The sequence below is a fragment of the Hemitrygon akajei genome, chromosome 6, assembly GCF_048418815.1.
Source record: "Hemitrygon akajei chromosome 6, sHemAka1.3, whole genome shotgun sequence".
NCBI lineage: Eukaryota > Metazoa > Chordata > Chondrichthyes > Myliobatiformes > Dasyatidae > Hemitrygon > Hemitrygon akajei.
The window spans coordinates 6,353,426-6,375,763 of record NC_133129.1 but is presented as its reverse complement, the minus strand read 5'-3'; the positions used below and the strand labels follow the sequence as shown (position 1 = coordinate 6,375,763).

Genomic DNA, 22,338 nt, shown 5'->3' with positions numbered 1-22,338 from the left:
TTTTCGGTGAGGAGAGGAGACGGAGACAGAGGAGTGTGGAGCGTCTGGTCGACCACCGTGGGGGTCCCAGGAGGCGGGTCGAGGAGTTTGGAGGGGATCGAATGCCAGAAGTCTTCAGTAATTGAGCTCCAACGGTTGTGCACGAAGTGGTTTGGACTTTGATAAGTTTGGCGCCTTTTCTTTTTTTTTCTTCTTCATATATACTGTATCATTAGTAATCGCTTAGTTATAGTAATCTGTATAAATTGTACTCATTTAATCGCATAAGGTGTACTGTCTGTTTTTTGGGCGAGGCGGGGACATCACACAGCATCCACACCAGCTGATTACCCAGTTTGGCGGGGCCGAAGGCTGCTCCCCCTAGACTAGAACGAGTTTGAGCGATGCCTGAGGCAACCCAGGGGTTACATATATAAAGCCAGGCCTCCACAGCTGCCTGTGGCAAAGAATTCCATAGAATCACCACTTTCTGGCTTAAAAAAAACCTCATCTCCGTTCCAAAAGAACACCCCACTTTTCTGAGTCTGTGTCCCCTGGTCTTAGACACTCCCACTATAGGAAACATCCTCTCCACATCCACTCTATCTGTGTCCTCTGGTCCTAGACACTCCCACTATAGGAAACATCCTTTCCACATCCACTCTATCTGTGTCCCCTGGTCCTAGACACCCCCACTACAGGAAACATCCTCTCCACATCCACTCTATCTGTGTCCCCTGGTCCTAGACACCCCCACTATAGGAAACATCCTCTCCACATCCACTCTATCTGTGTCCCCTGGTCTTAGACACTCCCACTATAGGAAACATCCTCTCCACATCCACTCTCACAAGGCCTTTCTCCATCCAATAGGATTCAATGAGGTCACCTCTCATTCTTCTAAATTCCAGTGAAAACAAGCCCCGAGTCAGACACACTTCGATATCCACAGTGTGTGGACACTATGGTCAACAACTGGGAAGGGTCCACATTGTCCTACCAAAGGGTTTTGGCTCAAAACATGAACTGTACTTTCTTTTCCCCATAGATGCTACCTGGCATGCTGAGTTCCTCCATCATTCTGGGTGTGTTGCTTGGATTTCCAGCATCTGCAGATTTTCTCTTGTTTGTGATCAACAATCAGAAAGGGTCCACATTGTGTGGACATTGAGTTTGTCCCTGGCACAATCAAGAGCCACTTGCATTATGATTCTGTACCTTTGACTTTTCACTGGATGATAATAGACCTTTGCCAGTCCATTTCCTGTTCCCACCATGATCTGGTTCAGTTTTGGATGCCACAAACAACGAATGACACTCTGAAAAATGAACAGAACACCATTTCATATTCAGACTTAAGTAGTAGTGCAGGTTTCAAATACTGAGAGAGTGTCAGAGAAGCACACAGAGAAAGAAATAAGTTGTCCTCTTGTGCTAGTCCCATTTGTCTATGTCTGGCAATTCCCTCTAAACCTTTCCTATCTATGGACCTGTCCATATCCCCTAAAATCTTTCCTATCCATGGACCTGTCTAACTGCCTTTTAAGCATTGTAACTGTTCCAACGTTTACCACTTCTGCTGGCAGGTTGTGCATATACCAACTACCCTCTATGTGAAAAGGTTACCTCCACGCCCCCACTAAGTCACTTTAAAACTATCTTTCTCACCTTAAACCTGTACTTTCTAGTTTTGGACTCCTTAATCGTCGGAAACTGTGGCTACCTGCTCGATCTCTGCCCCTCGCGATTTTATACACCTCAATAAAGTCAACCCTCTGCCTCCTCCATTCTAGCAAATAAAGTCCCAGCCTGTTCAGTCTCTTTCTTTTTAAATCTTTTTATTAATTTTTAAGCAAACATAAATGAAACATGAATACAGAGAGTTTGAGAGTACATAGTTAATAGTTTAAATAGACATTCAAATATATGATAATCAATATATAATAACCTCCCAAACTCATAGTATTTATGAACAAAAGAAATTTTTTTAAAACCCCAAAAAAAGAGAGAAAAAACACTAACCAACATGGGCCATTGCATAATGTCAAATATATACAGTAGTGCCAATAACTCCGAACCTCCATCCAAATAATTAAGGACAATAAAAGTGAGGTTTAGGAAAAGACAATTTAACTCATATGAAAATGTTGAATAAATGGTCTCTAAGTTTCTTCAAATTTAACTGAAGGATCAAAGACAACACTTCTAATTTTTTCTAAGCTCAAACAAGAGATAGTTTGAGAAAACCACTGAAATATAGTTGGAGGATTAATTTATTTCCAATTCAATAAAATGGATCTTCTAGCCATTAATGTAACAAATGCAATCATTCATCGAGATGAGGGGGATAAATGACTATTATCCACCATTGGTAAACCGAAAACTGCAGTAATAGGATGCGGTTGGAAATTGATATTCAGAACTGTTGAAATAATACTGAAAATATCTTTCCAGTAATTTTGCAAACAAGGGCAAGACCAAAACATATGGGTCAATGAAGCAACATCAGAATGACATCTGTCACAGGTTGGATTAACATAAGAATTAAATCAAGCAAGTTTATCCTTAGATATATGGAGCTCTATATACAACCTTAAATTGTATTAGGGCATGTTTAGCACAAATAGAAGATGAATTGACTAATTGTAAAATTTTCTCCCATTGCTCAATGGGTATAAGACAATGAAGTTCTTTTTCCCATTCCTTCTTAATTTTTTCTGATACTTCTGGCTGTATTTTCATGATCATATTATAAATGACAGCTACTAAACCCTTCTGACAAGGATTCAGAGCTAAAATTCTTTCCGTAATGTCCGATGGACATAGTTTCGGAAAAGACTATAACTCATTATTCAAAAAATTTCTAACTTGCAAATATCTAAAAAAATGAGTTTTAGGTAAATTATATTTATTAGATAGCTGTTCAAAGGACATAAAGCTATCATCTAAAAATAGATCACAAAAACATGTTATACCTTTTGTTTTCCATAAAACAAAGGCTTGATCCATAAAAGAGGGCCGAAAAAGAAAGTTAGATATTATAGGGCTTGATAAGATGAACTTATTCAAGCCAAAAAATTTACGAAATTGAAACCAAATTCGCAATGTATGTTTAACTATAGGATTAGTTATTTGTTTATTCAATTTAGATAAAGAAAAAGGAAGTGAAAATCCTAAAATTGAAAACAATGAAAAGTCTTGTAGAGAATTACATTCCAAATTTACCCATTGTGGGCAAGCTGCTATAGTCGATTCTTGTGTCCAAAATATTAAATATCGTATATTAAAGTCTCTCCTTATATCTCAAACTCCCCAGCTCTGGCAAGAGCCTTGGGAACTTTTGCTGTATGCCTTCCAGCCTACTGGCATCCTTCCTATAGCTGGGTGACCAATACCCATCACCAAAGCCTTGTACAGTTGTAACACCACTCCCAATTTTTGCATTCAATAACGGACACCATGGTAACGTAGTGGTTAGCGCGACGCTATTCCAGCTCAGGGCACTCTGGAGTTCAGAGTTCAATTCCGGCATCATTCAAAAAGGAGTCTGAATGTGTGAGTTTTTCCCAGGCACTCTGGTTTCCTCCCACTGTCCAGACACATACCGTGTAGATTAACTGGTCATTGTATCAGGGTTAATTTGATTTGTTGTGAATCCAAAGGCCAGAAGGGTCTACTCTGTACTATATCGCCAAAGAAACAAAACAGAAGAAAACAAATATGGCCAACAGAAGCAAGTCTGGCAAATACCCCCTTCACCACAGTCTAACTATGTGGAGACTTTCAGGAAATTATGACCCTGTTCCCCTAGTTCCTTGAGCTCTACAACACTCTCCCGGACCCTAACATTTATTCTGAAAATCCTACTTATCTAATACAACACCTCACTCTTGCCCAATTTCAACTAGATCCTGCTATTCCATTAACTATGTTCCCTACATGACCAATTTTGATATCTGCAAACTTATTAACCATGTTAACAATATTGTCATTTACATATAACCATATAACAATTACAGCACAGAAACAGGCCATCGCCGCCCTTCTAGTCCGTGCCGAATGCTTACTCTCACCTAGTCCCACTGACCTGCACTCAGCCCATAACCCTCCATTCCTTTCCTGTCCATATACCTATACAATTTTACTTTAAATGACAATACCAAACCTGCCTCTACCACTTCTACTGGAAGCTCGTTCCACACAGCTACCACTCTCTGAGTAAAGAAATTCCCTCTCATGTTACCCTTAAACTTTTACCCCCTAATTCTCAACTCATGTCCTCTTATTTGAATCTCCCCTACTCTCAAAGGAAAAAGCCTATCCACGTCAACTCTATCTATCCCCCTCATAATTTTAAATACCTCTATCAAGTCCCCCCTCAAACTTCTACGCTCCAAAGAATAAAGACCTAACTTGTTCAATCTTTCCCTGTAACTTAGGTGCTGAAATCCAGGTAACATTCTAGTAAATCTTCTCTGTACTCTCTCTATTTTGTTGATATCTTTCCTATAATTCGGTGACCAGAACTGTACACAATACTCCAAATTCGACCTGACCAATGCCTTGTACAATTTTAACATTACATCCCAACTCCTATACTCAATGCTCTGATTTATAAAGGCCAGCATACCAAAAACTTTATTCACCACCCTATCCACATGAGGTTCCACCTTCAGGGAACTATGCACCATTATTCCTAGATCACTCTGTTCTACTGCATTCTTCAATGCCCTACTATTTACCATGTATGTCCTATTTGGATTAGTCCTATGAAAATGTAGCACCTCACACTTATCAGCATTAAACTCCATCTGCCATCGTTCAGCTCATTCTTCTAACTGGCCTAAATTTCTCTGCAAACTTTGGAAACCTACTTCATTATCCACAACGCCACCTTAGTATCATCTGCATACTTACTAATCCAATTTACCACCCCATCATCCAGAGCATTAATGTATATGATGAACAACATTGGACCCAGTACAGATCCCTGAGGCACACCACTAGTCACCGGCCTCTAACCTGACAAGCAGTTATCCACCACTACTCTCTGGCACCTCCCATCCAGCCACTGTTGAATCCATTTTACTACTTCAATATTAATACCTAACGATTGAACCTTCCTAACTAACCTTCCATGCAGAACCTTGTCAAAGGCCTTACTGAAGTCCATATAGACAATATCCACTGCCTTACCTTCGTCAACTTTCCTCATAACCTCTTCAAAAAATTCAATAAGATTTCTCAAACACGAACTTACTTGCACAAATCCATGTTGACTGTTCCTAATCAGACCCTGTCTATCCAGATAATTATATATACCATCTCTAAGAATACTTTTCATTGATTTACCCACCACTGACAGGCCTATAATTGCTAGGTTTACTCTTAGAACCCTTTTTAAACAATGGAACTGCATGAGCAATACGCCAATCCTCGGGCACCGTCCCCGTTTCTAATGACATTTGAAATCAGAGCCCCTGCTATTTCTCTTTTTTTTAATTTTTTTAATTTTTTTTTATTAGTTTTTCAAAACATTTTACAAAATTAAAAACCCCAAATCCCAATGGGGAGCATTAAAACAGTGCAAGATTAAGCATACAATAACAATATGCTACAAAGGAAGAGAATTTAACAAAAAAGCACCTAAATTAAAGACAAGTGAGCTTAGTGTCCTCCCCAAGCCCCACAACACAAGAAAAAAACAACTCCAGACCAACCACCACACAGTATAAAGAGTATAAGTCCGGACAGTCAAACTCCCAGACTGTGAATACACTTAGTAACAGAGGATAATAATGCCTACTACCAGAAAAAAAAAGGGGAGCTGAAAGCAAGGGACCGAAAAGAAGAGAAAAAAAAGAAAAAAAAACCCTAGTCAAGAGGAAGGTTATGAAAGTACTCGATAAAAGGTCCCCAGACCTTATGGAACTTTAGATCCGAATTAAGAACTGAATAATGAATTTTTTCGAGGTCCAAGCAGGCCATAATGTCGTTAAGCCATTGCGCATGAGTGGGCGGGGCAACATCTCTCCATCTAAGGAGGATCAAGCGTCTCGCCAGGAGAGAGGCAAAGGATAGTATTCGGCATTTGATCGGACCCAGACATAAAGCTGTCTCGCCCCAAAAACCGAACAGAGCAATTAAGGGGTTAGGTTCTAGGTGTTGATTCAGAATACCCGATAATGTAGTGAAGACATCTTTCCAGAATTTCTCCAAGCTAGGACAGAACCAGTACATGTGGATGAGAGAGGCCACGCCCCTCTTGCATTTATCACAGAGCGGACTAATGCCAGGGTAGAATCGGGGTAGTTTAGATTTAGACATATGGGCTCTATGAACAATCTTAAACTGTAAGAGGCAATGGCGAGCACAAAGGGAGGTTGAGTTAACCGATTTGAGAACTGAGTCCCAGCTCTCCTCGGATAAGGAGATATTTAAATCCTGCTCCCAGGCCATTTTAATTTTATCCACAGGGGCCCGTCATAAGGCTGCTAGTTTATCTCGGATAATTGAAATTAAACCTTTACCTAGTGGATTAATGGAAAGAAATAGGTCCATAGCATTTTTCGCAGGCATTTCAGGAAAGTTAGGAATTAAAGGAGCAGTGAAGTGTCAGATTTGGAGATATCTGAAAAAGTGAGCGTTAGGCAGGTTGAACTTAACGGAGAGCTGCTGAAAAGAAGCGAAGCGATTATCAATGAAGAGATCTTCAAAATGTCTAATGCCCTTCCTGTACCAAACATGGAATGCTGAATCGTACATAGTAGGTAAAAAAAGGTGATTATGTGCGACAGGGCTAGAAACTGAAAACCCCTGGAAACCATAGCATTTCCTGAACTGAGCCCATATACGCAAAGTGTGTCTAACCAGAGGATTAGCTATTGATCTGGGCAGACTGCTAGGGAGTGCAGAGCCAAGAAGTGCAGATATAGATAATTCTTTAGTGGAGTTCAACTCCATTGCCACCCAGTTAGGGCACTCGGGTTGACCGTGGAAGAAAGACCAGAAGGCAGCACAACGTATGTTAACTGCCCAGTAATATAAGCGAAAGTTAGGTAAAGCCATGCCACCCTCTTTTTTAGATTTTTGGAGGTGGATTTTATTAATTCTAGAGCGCTTATTCTGCCACAGATATGACAAAATAATAAGAGTCTAAGGAATCAAAAAAAGATTTAGGAATAAAAATTGGGATAGATTGAAATAAGTATAAAAATTTGGGGAGAACATACATTTTAACAACATTAATACGACCTACCAAGGACATAGATAGAGGTGACCATTGTACCAGACTCTGTTTTATAGCATATGAAAGATTGACAAAGTTTTCACGAAAGAGATCTTTAAACTTCCTTGTGACTGTAATTCCAAGATAATTAAATTGATTATGGACTACTTTAAAAGGGAGATCACGAAATATTAGTTCTTGTGCTTCTTTATTAATTGGGAAAAGTTCACTCTTATGTAAGTTGAGTTTATAGCCAGAGATCTGGCTAAACTGGTCAAGAAGTGAAAACATTAGAGGTAAGGATGTAGACGGATTTGAGAGAAAGAGTAATAAGTCATCAGCATAGAGAGAAACTTTATGCTCAACACCCCCTCTCCAAATCCCGGTCAATTCAGGACAATTTCGAAATGCTATCGCCAGAGGTTCTATAGCCAAATCAAAGAGAAAGGGACTTAAGGTTGCCACGTTTGAGATTAAATACTTGGGATTTCTGAAAATTAGTTAGAACAGAAGCAGTAGGACACAGGTACAGCAATTGGATCCAAGAGATGAAACTTTGGCCGAGGTCAAATTTTTCTAAGACTGCAAAAAGGTAGTTCCACTCTATACGGTCAAATGCTTTCTCCGCATCAAGGGAGATAACACATTCAGGAGTCCCAGTTGGAACTGAGTATAAAATATTAAATAGACGCCGAATGTTAAAAAAAGGGAGACGGTTTTTAATAAAGCCTGTTTGGTCATCAGAGATAATGGAGGGAATAACGGTTTCTAATCTATGAGCCAACACTTTAGCTAAGATCTTTACATCAACATTGAGCAGAGAAATCGGCCTGTACGAGGCACACTCTGTTGGGTCTTTGCCCTTTTTTAAAAGAAGAATAATAGATGCCTCATTGAAAGAGGGTGGCAATTTGCCGTAATTAAACGAGTCAGATAATACTGAAAGTAACTGAGGAGAAAGAAGTGAGGAGAATGAGTTATAAAATTCCACAGGGAACCCATCAGGTCCAGGAGATTTCCCTGAGGACAGTGCAGAAATTGCAAAAGATATTTCTTCTGGTGATATAGGCGCATTGAGTTTGGCTTTGAAATCAGATGAAAGTGAGGGGATATTCAGATTCTGTAAAAATTGATCAACAGAGATATTGTCATTCAGGGATTCAGAGGAATAAAGCCGAGAATAAAAATTTTTAAATGCGTCATTAATTTCTAAATGATCCAATGTAAAGTCTCCGTTCTCCTTCCGGATCTTTGTAATATGTTGTTTGGTTTTGGAACGCCTCAGCTGATTGGCTAGGAATTTACCAGACTTATCCCCATGAATGTAAAAGCGACTCTTGCTTTCGAGAAGTTGGCGTTCGACAGGTTGAGTGGACAGAAGGTTAAATTTAGTTTGGAGTTCAACGCGCTTCTTGTATAATTCAGGGTTCTTAGTTTGGGCATATATTTGATCCAAATCTTTAATCTGGTTAATGAGGTCTGCTCGATCTGCACGGGATCTTCTATTGAGATTTGCTGTGTAAGAGATTATTTGACCCCTCAGATATGCTTTCATGGCATCCCAGACAATCTGGGATGGCACTTCAGGTGATGTATTAGTGTTAAAATAAAAGGTTATCTGGTCCTTAATAAATTTTACGAAATCATCATCCGATAGTAAAGTTGAATCGAACCGCCAGTGTTTGTTCCTCTGAGGGAGACCAGGAAAGTTCAGAGAGAGGGTAATTGGGGCATGGTCAGAAATCAGTATACTCTGATAGTCACAAGAGTGGGCAAATGGGATAAGTTGGTTATCGAGTAAGAAATAGTCAATTCTAGTGAAGGTATGGTGAACATGTGAGAAAAAAGAATAAACTCTCTCCGTAGGATGGAGGAAACGCCATATATCAGAGATACCAAAATTAGAGAGAAACGATTGAATAGCTAAGGCAGATTTAGTAGGTGATCTGGTAACTGAGGACAATCGGTCCAGTTTAGGATCCAACCAACAGTTGAAGTCACCACCCAATATAAGAGAGTATGAGTTTAAGTCTGGTAGTGAGGAAAAAAAACGTTCAAAAAAGTTAACATCGTCAAAGTTGGGGGCATACAGGTTTGCTAGTGCAACTTTAGTGTTATATAGTTTACCAGAAACAGTAATAAAACGGCCATTTGTATCAGATATTTTATTATGGAGTTCAAAAGGAATATTTGAGTTAATAAGAATGGAAACTCCCCTAGCTTTAGCGGCAAAGGATGAATGAAACTGCTGACCCGCCCACTTTGACAGAAGCCGGGAGTTATCAAAACAACGAATATGAGTTTCTTGGAGGAAAGCAATGTCAGCTTTGAGTTGTTTAATATGTGAGAATACCTTCCTCCTTTTAACAGGGTGGTTCAGTCCCTTTACATTCCAGCTCACGAATTTAAGTGCACTAGCCATTATCAATTACTAATGCATAAAAGGCAGCAGGCATATAAAAAATCAAGCAGTACAATAGCAGTCTGGGAGCAGAGATGTAAACATAGATTTGTAAGGTCAAAATATAAACATGTCCTAAGCAATAAAGAGATGTTGGAACTGGAAAATTCACCCAACCCGCACAACCCAAAACTAGACGGCTACCAAAACAAGTAGCTAGCTCTACCAAAAAAATTAACCCAAATACAACTTCCAGATCTGTGTCATTAACAACAGTTCCGTATAAATACTATAGCAAATAATAACTAGTTTATGCACTAGAAAACATAACTACAGATTAGAACACCTTCTGCAGAAATATACAACTTAATACAGAGAAAATCGGAAGAAAACCAAAATTAACCTACCCGCGAAAAATTATAGAAGAATAAAGTAAGAGAAAGGGAAAAAAAAGGTAAGAAGGAAAAAGAAAAAAGAAGAGGAAGGGGAAAATTATAAATTCAAGACGAGTATTTATCAACCATTTACAGAGAAGGGAAAGAAAAATTCAGAGATTAGAAAAAAGGGGTGAAGAAAAGAAAAAGATAAAATAAATAAATATTTAAAGCAAAGGAAAAATAAATCAGCAGTTGAACTGTGAACCGACAAACAGGGAGGCCTTCACTAAAGACTTCGAACCTCCAAAACAAGTTAGAATTAGTTGCAGAACTCTGTAGGAAAAGTTATACAAGAATAAAAATAGGTTACACACACACCAAATCCCGGGAGAGATTGTCAACAGCCCTTAAAGTTTCAATGAATAATGTCTGAGTGATTCAAGTGAATTCCGAGTCCAGAGAAAGTAATTTTACTACGAGGAGTACTTATCCACCATTTTAGGAGGTCCGATCAGATTCCGAAGATGACTGGATAGCCGGAAGACTTGCCACAAACGCTTCAGCTTCCTTTGCTGATTTGAACCACTTGAATTCCCCGGTATTAAGCTTGATTCGTAGATCAGCAGGGTTACGAAGGGAAGGTTTGAAACCACGATTAAAAAGCACTTTTATTACGCCTTTAAACTCAGCGCGCATCTTTAAGGTCTGGGGTGCAAAATCTTCCACAAAGCGAATGGTTGTATCCTGGAAAGAAAAAGAACCTCTGCGACGTGCCTCCACAATCAGACTGTGTTTTACCTGGTATTGATGGAAACACAAGATTACTGGTCGCGGGCGGGAGCCCAGAATTCCGGGGGGAACGTAAACTCTGTGTGCCCGTTCAAGCTCGGGCGGCTTCGGAAGCAAATCTTTCCCAAATAACTCACAGAGAAACTCGGCAAAAAACTTCACGGTTGGTCCCTTTTCAGTCGCCTTTGGTAATCCCAGAATTCTGATGTTGCAGCGTCTGCTACGATTTTTGAGATCCACCATTTTGGAAAGAAGTTTATTAGATTTTTCCTCTAAGCTGGAACAGAGAGTCTCCAAGTATCGAACACGACTCTCTAAACCTTCAGAAGTTGAATCGATGCGAGATAAGTGTTCAGCATGTTTGTCCACTTTATCGTTGATCCGATCCAGTTTGTCTTCTAACTGTTTGAAAGCGGTTTTAAATTCCTTTAAGATTTCGTCTCGGATCTTTCCAAGCGCAACCAACGGGGTCATAGTTTCTTTTCTCCCGGATTTAGAACTCTTGCTAGACATTGTAAGTTAGATATATTCACAGGCAAGTAAGAGATACCGAAATAATTCCAAACGAAGGTTTAAAAAATGAAGACATTTAGTGCAAAGATAGCGACAGTAACGGAACAAAAGTTCGGAGCAGCTAAACAATCGCCATCTTACTGGAAGTCCCAGAATATATTATTAATGGTAAATCTCTTGGCAGTGTGGAGGATCAGAGGGATTTTGGGGTCCAAGTCCATAGGACACTCAAAGCTATTGCGCGGGTTGACTCTGTGGTTAAGAAGGCATACAGTGCATTGGCCTTCATCTACTGTGGGATTGAGTTTAAGAGCTGAGAGGTAATATTACAGTTATATAGGACTGTATATCCAGATATAATCGTATGGTCTGACACCAGCAGAGAATTGGTTATTGGTGAACTCACAGTCCCCTGGGAAGACAACATCGATGAAGCCCATGAGCGCAAGTTAACCAAGTATGCAGAATTAAGATCAGAGTGCAGAGACAGAGGGTGGAAGGTCTTATGCTATCCATTCGAAGTAGGGTGCCGTGGCTTTATTGCGTCCACTTTCCAGAAGTGGCTGTGTGACCTTAGCTTTACTAGAAGAGAGATCAAGTCAACCAGCAGGGCTGCTGAGGCAGCAGAGACAAGATCACCAGAGGTGAGGACTAAGTACGTCCAGAGGGGCAGATAGTCGGACAGTGTATCCATCTTTTGTAAACTCTTCAGTAGCTGCATAGATACCTGAAGAGTAGACTATCTATTGGATGGAAGCGACCAACAACTCTGATAGAGGCAGATGCCAAGTTGTTAAGCTCATCAGTGGGAGGTGGTGCTTTAGCACTGCTGGCCCACCACCTCGAGGGAGTCTTGATCATAAGCGGGCCAAAACTCCTGAAGACAGGTGGCAGATCAACTGATGATCCCACTGATGATAGTACAGGACAGTTAACATCTTAGTCCATGTGTATTTTCAATTCAATTCTATACAGGCCTTTTAACATTTGAAATGTTTCTGAGACCCCCCCCCCCCCGCCATTCTGCTGAACTCCAGGAAATCGAGACCAAGAACTGCCAGAAGTTCCTCACATGTAACCCTTTCATTCCAGCAATCATTCTCATGAATCTTCTCTGAACCCTCTCCAATGTCAGTTTATCCTTTCTAAAATAAGGAGCTCAAAACTGCACACAATACTGCAAGTGTGGTCTCACAAGTGCCTTATAGAGCCTCAACATCACATCCCTGCTCTTATATTCTATACCTCTAGAAATGAGTGCCAACATTTGCCTTCTTCATAACAGATTCAACCTGGAGGTTAACCTTTAGGGTATCTTGCACAATGACTCCCAAATCCCTTTACATCTCTGCATTCTGAATTCTCTCCCCATCTAAATAATAGTCTGCCCGTTTATTTCTTCTACCAAAGTGCATGACCATACACTTCCCAACATTGTACTTCATTTGCCACTTCTTTGCCCATTCCCTTAAACTATCTAAGTTTCTCTGAAGGTTCTCTGTTTCCTCAACCTACCTGCTCCTCCACCTATCTTTGTATTATCGGCAAATTTAAGGACAAATCCATTAATACCATTGTCCAAATCATTGACATACTTTGTAAAAAGCAGTAGTCCCAACACTGACCTCTGTGGAACTCCATTGGTAGCCGGAAGCCAGCCAGAATAGGATCCATTTATTCCCACTCTGTTTTCTGCTCCACCCATGCTTGTAACTTCCCTGTAATTCTATAGGCTCTTATCTTGCCAAGCAGACTCATGTACCACACCTTGTCAAAGGCTTTCTGAAAATCTAAGTACACCACGTCTACTGCATCTCCTATGTCTACCCTGCTTGTAATTTCCTCAGAGAATTGCAGTAGGTTTGTCAGACAGGATTTTCCTTTCAGGAAACCATGTTTGCTTCGGACTATTTTGTCATGTGCCTCCAGGTACTCTGTAATCTCATCCCTAACAATCGATTCCAACAACTTCCCAACCACTGATGTCAGGCTAACAGGTCAACAGTTTTCTTTCTGCTGCCTCCTACCCTTCTTAAATAGCGGTGTAACATTTGCAATTTTCCAGTTATCCGGTTCAATGCCGGAATCTATCAATTCTTGAAAGATCATCGCTAATGCCTCTGCAATCTCTCCGGCTTCCTTCAGCAGCCAAGGGTGCATTCCATCAGGTCCAGGAGATTTATCCACCCTCAGACCATTAACTTTCCTGAGCACTTTCTCAGTCGTAATTTTCACTGCACAAACTTCATTTCCCTGACACTCTTCAATCTCCGGTATACTGCAGACATCTTCCACTGTGAAGACTGATGCAAAATACACATTCAGTTCCTCTGCCATCTCTGCATCTCTCATTACAATATCCCCAGCATCATTTTCTATTGGTCCTATATCTACCCTTGACTCTCTATTACCCTTTATATACTTAAAAAAGCTTTTAGTATCTTCTTTGATTTTAGTCACCAGCTTCCACTCATAATTCATCTTTTCCTTCCAAATGACTTTCTTCATTCCCTTCTACAAGTTTTTAAAAGCTCCCCAATCTTCTATCTTCCCACTAGCCCTGGCTTGCTTGTATGCCCTCTCTTTTGATTTTTATTTAGCTCTGACTTCACTTGTCAGCCACGGTAGTGTCCTTCTTCCCTTTGAAAATTTCTTCTTATTTGGAATATATCTGTCTTGCACTTCCCTCATTTTTCGCAGAAACTCCAGTCATTGCTGCTCTACTGTCTTTCCTGCAAATGTCCTTTTCCAGTCAACTTCAGCCAGTTCCCCTCTCATGCCATTGTAATTTCCTTTATTCCACTGAAAGACCGAAACTTTGGATTTTATTTTGTCCCTCTCAAATTTCAAAGTGAACTTGATCATATTGTGATCACTGTTCCCTAAGGGTTCCTTAACCTTAAGCTCTCTTATCACCTCTGGATCAATGCACTGACTTGAACACCAAGACAATTTTGTATGCAACTGTCGAGTTCACCCTGCATCTCAAGCTCAAAGAATATGCAAGTCTTATTGTAACTGTATTAAACACCAATCAAGGCAATAATCTTTGGTGTTGCGAACAGTTTGGGTCCCGCTTGTAAGGAAAGATATTATTTCACTCGAGATAGGTCAGAATTTGATCAGATAGTTAATAGTCTGAGCAGACTCAGTGGGCCAAAGGGCCTGATGAAGAGTCTCAGCCCGAAACTTCAACTGTTTACTCTTTTCCATAGATGGTGCCTGTCTGCTGAGCTCCACCAGCTTTTTGTGTGTACTACATTGGCCTATCTCTGTGCTGTATATCTCATTGACTCTGAACTCCAGTATGCCCGAACCTCTAACTTTTCCCTGTGTTACATACCGTGTGGGTATCTTGTGACTGTCTTATGACCATGATGTAACTGACTATCTGGTGAGCATGATGTAATGGTCTTGTGATGGTGGGATGATGTAATTTCCCGCCAGTGTTAGGTCGCATAACGTAATTTTCCCGCCAGTGAGAGGTCATGTGATGGCCCGTCCCAACAGGTATAAAACGGGAAAGCCTTGCTGTGACGCAGGTTAGTTCGTTGCTTAATTCGTCAGTTACTCCGTTATGCTGCGTATTCGTCTCATGACACAGTTTTGTTTTAAAGTGGAGTTTTACTTTCTGTCTTAAGTCTCAAAGGTTATTGCCGGCAGTTTCATTAAACACTGCCAGTTGTGGTTTGGTTTCTACCTTTGCAATTAAGTTGGAGAGTGAAGAATTTATTGAAGTGCAGGAACCCGAAGGATCGAGTAAAGTTGGTGTAGTTGTCGGTAATACAGGATCGACCTTTTTGAATCCTCGTTCAGAAGGTAGTAACCTGCATCCGAGATAGCCCCTGCATTGTGAAAGCAGAAAGGGTTGGACGCAGCGTTATTTGCAAGGAAAAGGTCAGTTCCTTTAAGCCGTTTTAATTTCCTTCGTTGTAATTCCTTCGGGCAAGGAATATTTTGGCTGGGATCAGCAGTAACGTCACGTTATCGAGGAATTCATTACTTCAGGAAAGTCTCTCCTAATTGACTGTGTAAATCATTTGGACTTATGCATTTACCACTTTTAAGAACAGTGTTCGCATTTATCACTTTAAGAACTGTTCAAGTTGCTGTATAGCAGTTAACTTCCGGTTAAGTTAGTCGTTTGTTTTCTTTTCATTTGTTGTTGAGCTGAGTTTAAATAAATGTTTCTTTGTTTATAAAAACCTGTCTCAATTCTAATTTCATTGTTGCCATATCATAACACCCTGTAAGACCAGATCCTCCTGGTCAACTCTTCCCAACAAATAGATGGGAAGCATTGATTGGGATAAGGAGGCCATTTTCCGTTAGGAACACCAAACCAACGTGCATTTCAGGCCTCTATCTGTTCATGTTTTATACGTTAAAGACCTGCAGGAAAGTAAAGTGAATACTGTAGCCATACTTGTGATGACAAAAAAAAAGATGAGAAGGTGATTTACAAGGAGGATGCAGAGGGCAGAGAGATCATGATCAAATAAATGAGTGAACATAAAGTTAGAGTATAAAGTATCATTCACTTTGAAGGTTGAATGACAAAAGTGATGATTACATAAATGGGGAACCGTAGCAGGAAAGTTATGGCACCAGTGGGTTTGGCGTTCTTGTACATGAAACACAAAGCTCAAATACAAAAAAAACTGCTGGAGGTTCTCAGCAGGTCGAGCAGCATCTATGGAGGTAAAGTGACGGTCAGTGATTTGGGTGGAGGCACAGGGTTTTGACCTGAAACATTACCATTCCTTTGTCTTTAAAGATGCTACTTGACTGAATTCCTCCAGAAGTTTATTAGTCAAGTCAAGTCAAGTCAAGTCACTTTTATTGTCATTTCGACCATAACTGCTGGTTCAGTACATAGTAAAAATGAGACAACGTTTTTCAGGACCATGGTGTTACATGACACAGTACAAAAACCAGACTGAACTACGTAAAAAACAAAAAAAAACCAACTGACTACAGACCTACCCAGGACTGCATAAAGTGCAGAAAACAGTGCGGGCAATACAATAAATAATTAACAGGACAATAGGGCAGTAACGTGTCAGTCCAGGCTCTGGGTATTGAGGAGTCTGATAGCTTGGGGGAAGAAACTGTTATATAGTCTGATCGTGAGGGCCCAAATGCTTCGGTGCCTTTTCCCAGACAGCAGGAGGGAGAAGAGTTTGAATGAGGGGTGCGTGGGGTCCTTCATAATGCTGTTTGCTTTGCAGATGCAGCGTGTAGTGTAAGTGTCCGTGATGGCGGGAAGAGAGACCCCAATGATCTTCTCAGCTGACCTCACTATCCGCTGCAGGGTCTTGCGATCCGAGGTGGTGCAATTTTCAAATCAGGCAGTGATGCCGCTGCTCAGGATACTTTCAATACAACTCCTGTAGAATGTGATGAGGATTGGGGGGGGGGGGGTGGGGGAGATGGACCTTCCTCAGCCTTCGCAGAAAGTAGAGACGCTGCTGGGCTTTCTTTGCTATGGAGCTGGTGTTGAGGAACCAGGTGAGATTCTCTGCCAGGTGAACACCAAGAAATCTGGTGCTCTTAACGATCTCTACCGAGGAGCCGTTGATATTCAGTGAGGAGTGGTCGCTCCGTGCCCTCCTGAAGTCAACAACCATCTCTTTTGTTTTGATCACATTCAGAGACAGGTTGTTGGCTCTGCACCAGTCCGTTAGCTGCTGCACCTCCTCTCTGTAAGCTGACTTGTCGTTTTAGCTGATGAGACCTGCCATGGTGGTGTCATCGGCGAACTTGATGATGTAGTTCGAGCTGTGTGTTGCAGCACAGTCGTGGGTCAGCAGAGTGAACAGCAGTGGACTGAGCATGCAGCCCTGGGGGGGCCCCCGTGCTCAGTGTGATGGTGTTGGAGATGCTGCTCCCGATCCGGACTGACTGAGGTCTCTCAGTCAGGAAGTCTAGGATCCAGTTGCAGAGGGAGGTGTTCAGGCCCAATAGGCTCAGCTTTCCATTCAGTTTCTGAGGGATGATTGTATTGAATGCTGAAATGAACTCTATGAACAGCATCCGAACATATGTGTCTTTTTTGTCCAGGTGGGTTAGGGCCAGGTGGAGGATGATGGCAATAGCGTTGTCTGTTGAGCGGTTGGGACGGTACGCAAGTAATGTTACATTTTATTTCAAAATAACAGGTACTAATTAAAAAAATTTGGATCAACTCACTGCAAAACAGATTAGGTCTCTTCTGGGCAGCTCATGGAGTAAGAAGCTTGTTGGCTCTTCTCTATCCTTTTACAACCTACTTTCCATTGCTATTTTTGTTTAAACTTTGAAGATTCACTACTTTTAGTGAAGATTTTCGATTTAATTACGATGGCTGGAACCCGAACTGGAAAGGAATTAAGACGTGGCAAAACTGTTTCTGAAACTGAACAAACCGAATTTACAAGGGAGGTAGAAGAAACCTATACTCCTGAAAGAACGTTCTTATTGATACAAGATACTAATACAGTCAGCCCTCCTTATCCGCAAGTTCAGCATGCGTGAATTCAACCAACCGCGAATCCAGAAAACCTGGAAGTGCTCTTCCAGCACTTGTTGTTCGAGTATGTACAGACCTTTTTTTCTTGTCATTATTCCCTAAACAATGCAGTATAACAACTATTTTACATAGCATTTACATTGTATTAGGTATTATAAGTAATCTAGAGACGATTTAAAGTATACGGGAGGATGTGCGTAGGTTACCGTGCATCGGGATCGACAAAAAATTGGAAATTCTCTTACTATGTAAGTCGAAACAGATACATCCAGTATTATTTAGCATCAGTTAGTCAAACGTTTGTCTTAGTATATATTTTACCTTTCTATGCATATAAAACATTTAAGAACATACGTTTCAGCGCCGGGCTCGGGAAGTTCCCAAGTTCGACCCAGTGACAGACCACTTCCGAGTGCGTTCCATCCATGCCTGGTTGATGTGAAGGATCAAAAACCCAAAACCCAATAATTAAGCCACCGCGTTGCTTAGTAATAATTGTAGCTTTCATCGGGGCAGAGCCTTTCTCACTTTATCCATTAAAATTGTTCCGATCATTGACCGACTGTAGCCTAACGCTTTTCCAATGACCAATGGTGTTTCACCTCTTTCCAATCGCTTTATTATTTCCACATTATTTTCAATCGTGATCGTGATTATATTCGTGAACAGAAAGACTGCAGATTCAGAGCTCCGCCGGGTCATAATGGCCACTGCACTGCAACAGGTTGAATAAGGGACTTGAGCATCTGTGTTTTTTAGTATCCGCGAGGGGTTCCAGAACCAATCCCTCGTGGATAAGGAGGGCTGACTATACCAGAATTGGAATGGTGGATTCTAAAATTGATAAACTGACAAATGGTAACCAAAAGCCTAAAACAACTGTATCTGCCATCCAAGAATCTTTGAGGAATCTGGAATCTCAATATCAAACGCTTAAAAGGGACACTAATGAAACTGGAAGACAACAAGAGACAATACATCAAGTGATTAAAGAGCAGGAGGTAAAGTTTTCTACTATGAAAAAGAAAATTGCTGAGGTTTTGCTGGAACTATCAAGAATTAAATAGAAAATGATTGATCTGGAAAGTAGAAGCTGAAGGATGAATTTATGTATACTGGGTTTGCCTGAAAATATGGAAACCGGTGAGCCATTAAAGTTTTTCACGAGTATGTTATACTCACTTTTTAATGAGATACTTGAAACCACTCCGCTAATAGACAGGGTGCACCCAATTCCCCACAAGCCATCGGTTGAGATGAAACCACGAGCAGTAATTCCGTGTTTACATTATTTTGCTACTAAAGAAGCAATTCTTCAAAATGCCAGGAAGCAGGGTAAGTTAACTTACAATATTATGGAGTTTCGTATAGTTGAAGATTTTGCCCTTGAAGCTTATGCACACAGAATTAAATATCGAGAAGTGACGGCAGATCTGTATAGGAAAAATCTTCACTCATCTTTGCACTATCCTGCCCACTTGATAATTTTTCTGCCTAACGCTCATCCTAAACGTCTTGATTCTCCTGAGGAAGCTAGGAAGTTTCTCAACGAGTTTAAATCGGTCGCCATAAGCAACTTCTCCAGTGCCATTCTGCAAGCAACTTCAACATTTAATCCTTAGCTGACAATCATGTGTAGTTGAATAGTTTAAAGTCTAATCTATGTTCTATGTCTGTATAGTCATCGCTATGATTCTTGTTTTTTTTTCATTTTTTTAAGATTCGTATAAATTTAACATAAGTCACAACATATTATTGGCTTGAAATTATTTTTTTTCTAAATATATGATCAATTGTTTACTTAATGAATTTAAGATGACTGCTGTAAATTAAGTGCTAGCATCTATTAGACATAATATTGAATTCAATCTTTAGTCGAAAGTCGTTTACAGCTCAATCGTTGAAAGTTTAATTTACGTTCTTTGTTGGTCCAGACATCGTATGGTAGTTTTATTTTTTTTCCCTTCTGCTTTGTTTTAGGATCTGTAAGAGTTTAATACTAGTTGAATCATATTACTTGATTAGATTTTTCTTTTTTGAATACATGATCAAGATTTATTAAATTAATTTCAGATGGCCGCTGTTAACTACGTTTTAACCCCTGTTAGACATATTATTATAATTCTTGGAATTTTTTGATTTTTTTTTCTACATATCTGATGTTGTGTCTTGAGTCATTGGTGTTAGTATATAAGTTTTTTTTAAAAAAAGAGTTTGCCTATTAGAGACATGGGTTTAGGGGGTGTAGTTAGCTTGCTATCCGCCTATTGGATAGTTTTTTTTTCTGGCTTTGTGGGAAGGGGGTGGGGCTATTAGTTTAGGTTTTTTCGATTGGGCAGTCCTGAGAGGTTTTCTTGTCAATTATGTTGTTTTTATAAATCCTTAAATTAAAATCTCAGTATGGATGTTAATAAAATTAATATAATTTCCTGGAACCTGAAGGGCTTGAATCAACCTATTAAGTGTAGAAAGGTTTTTAAGAAATTGAGAACATTTCAAGCCAATATTATTTTTGCACAAGAGACCCACATCCGTAGGGAAGATGAAAATCTTTTTTTTTTAATTTTGGAAGGCTTCTCAATATCACTGTCAATTTCAAAAAACAGGAGTGTCTATTTTTATTAATTTTAAAGTCTCTTGTACATTTTAATACTGTCATTGATTCAATTGGAAGATACTTAATTGTTACTGGTTTGTTATGCGGTCAAAAGGTGACATTGGTATGTGTGCACGCTCCTAATATAGATAGTCCTGAATTTTTTAAGAGGTTTTTTTCTGCACTGCCGAATTTAAATAAATATAAGTTGATTATGGGCGATGACTTTAACTGCTGTCTCAATCCCTCGATTGATAGGTCCACAGAACCATAGAACCATACAACACTACAGCACAGTACAGGCCCTTTAGCCCTCCATGTTGTGCCGACCCATATAATCCTTAAAAAAAAAGTACTAAACCCACACTACCCCATAATCCTCCATTTTTCTTTCATCCACGTGCCTGTCCAAGAGGCTCTTAAATACAGTCAGCCCTCCTTATCTGCGGGGGATTGGTTCCAGGACCCCTCGCGGATACCAAAATTTGCGGATGCTCTAGTCCCTTATGCAACCTGTCTCAATCCAGTGGACCTTAGGAACCAGCGGAACTGCAGACCGGCGCCAGAGCTGAATGCTGAATGCGCAGTGCTTCTGTTCACGAAAATAATCACGACTGAAAATAAAGTGGAAATAATAAAGCGATCGGAAGGAGGTGAAACGCCATTGGTCATTGGAAAAGCTTTAGGCTACGTCGGTCAACTAGCGGAACAATTTTAAAGGATGAAGTGAGAAAAGCTCTGCCACGATAAAAGCTACAACTATTACTAAGCAACGCAGTAGTTTAATTATTGGGCTTTGGGGTTTTGGGGTTTTTGATCCTCACATCAACCCGGCACGGTGGAAAGCGCACTCGGGAGTGATCTGTCCTGAGTCCTGAGAACTTCTGTTCCCAAACCCGGCACTGAAACATACGTTCTTAAGTGTTTTATATGCATAGAAAGGTAAAATATATACTATATACGAAGACAAACGTTTGAATAACTGACGTTAAATACTATCAGTTGTACCTGTTCCGACTTACCTAGTAAGAGAACTTCCGATTTTTTTCGATCCCAATGCACGTCCTCCCATATACTTTAAATTATCTCTAGATTACTTACAATACCTAATACAATGTAAATGCTATGTAAAATGGTTGTTATACTGCATTGTTTAGGGAATAATGACAAGAAAAAAAGTCCGTACATGCTCGAACAACAAGTGCTGGAAGAGAACTTCCAGGTTTTTGCGATCCGCGGTTGGTTGAACTTGTGCATGCGGAATCCGAGGATAAGGAGGGCTGATTGTATTCCTAAATGTTTTAGCTTCCACCACCATCGCTGGCAAGTCATTCCAGGCACTCACAACCCTCTGTGTAAAAACTTACCCCTGATGTCTCCCCTAAACTTCCCTCCCTTAATCTTGTACATACGCCCTCTGGTGTTTGCTACTGGTGCCCTGGGAAACAGGTACTGACTATCCACCCTATCTATGCCTCCCATAATCCTGTAGACCTCTATCAAGTCCCCTCTCATTCTTCTACGCTCCAAAGAGAAAAGTCTAACACTGCTAACCTTGCTTTATATGACTTGTTCTCCAAACCAGGCAACATCCTGGTAAATCTCCTCTGCACCCTTTCCATAGCTTCCACATCCTTCCTATAATGAGGTGACCAGAATTGAACACAATACTCTAACTGTGGTCTCACCAGAGATTTGTAGAGTTGCAACATGACCTCTCTACTCTTGAACTCAATCCCCCTGTTAATAAAGCCTAGCATCCCATAGGCCTTCTTAACTACCCTATCAACCTGTGTAGCGACCCTGAGGGATGTATGGATTTGAATCCCAAGGTCCTTTTGTTCATCCACACTCTTAAGTAACTGACCACTAATCCTGTACTCAGTCTTCTGGTTTGTCCTTCCGAAATGCATCACCTCACACTTGTACGGATTGAACTCCATC

General features: G+C 40.4%; 1 protein-coding gene across 1 annotated transcript in view; it reads right to left on the bottom strand.

The window, feature by feature from the left end:
• The window catches only part of LOC140728836 (WD repeat-containing protein 70), a 180,087-nt gene that overhangs the window by 25,745 nt on the left and 132,004 nt on the right, over window positions 1–22,338 (bottom strand). Inside the window, exon 14 of the mRNA XM_073047832.1 lies at window positions 1,198–1,298. Coding sequence (XP_072903933.1) covers window positions 1,198–1,298 — 101 coding nt within the window. The remainder of the gene's footprint in view (window positions 1–1,197; window positions 1,299–22,338) is intronic.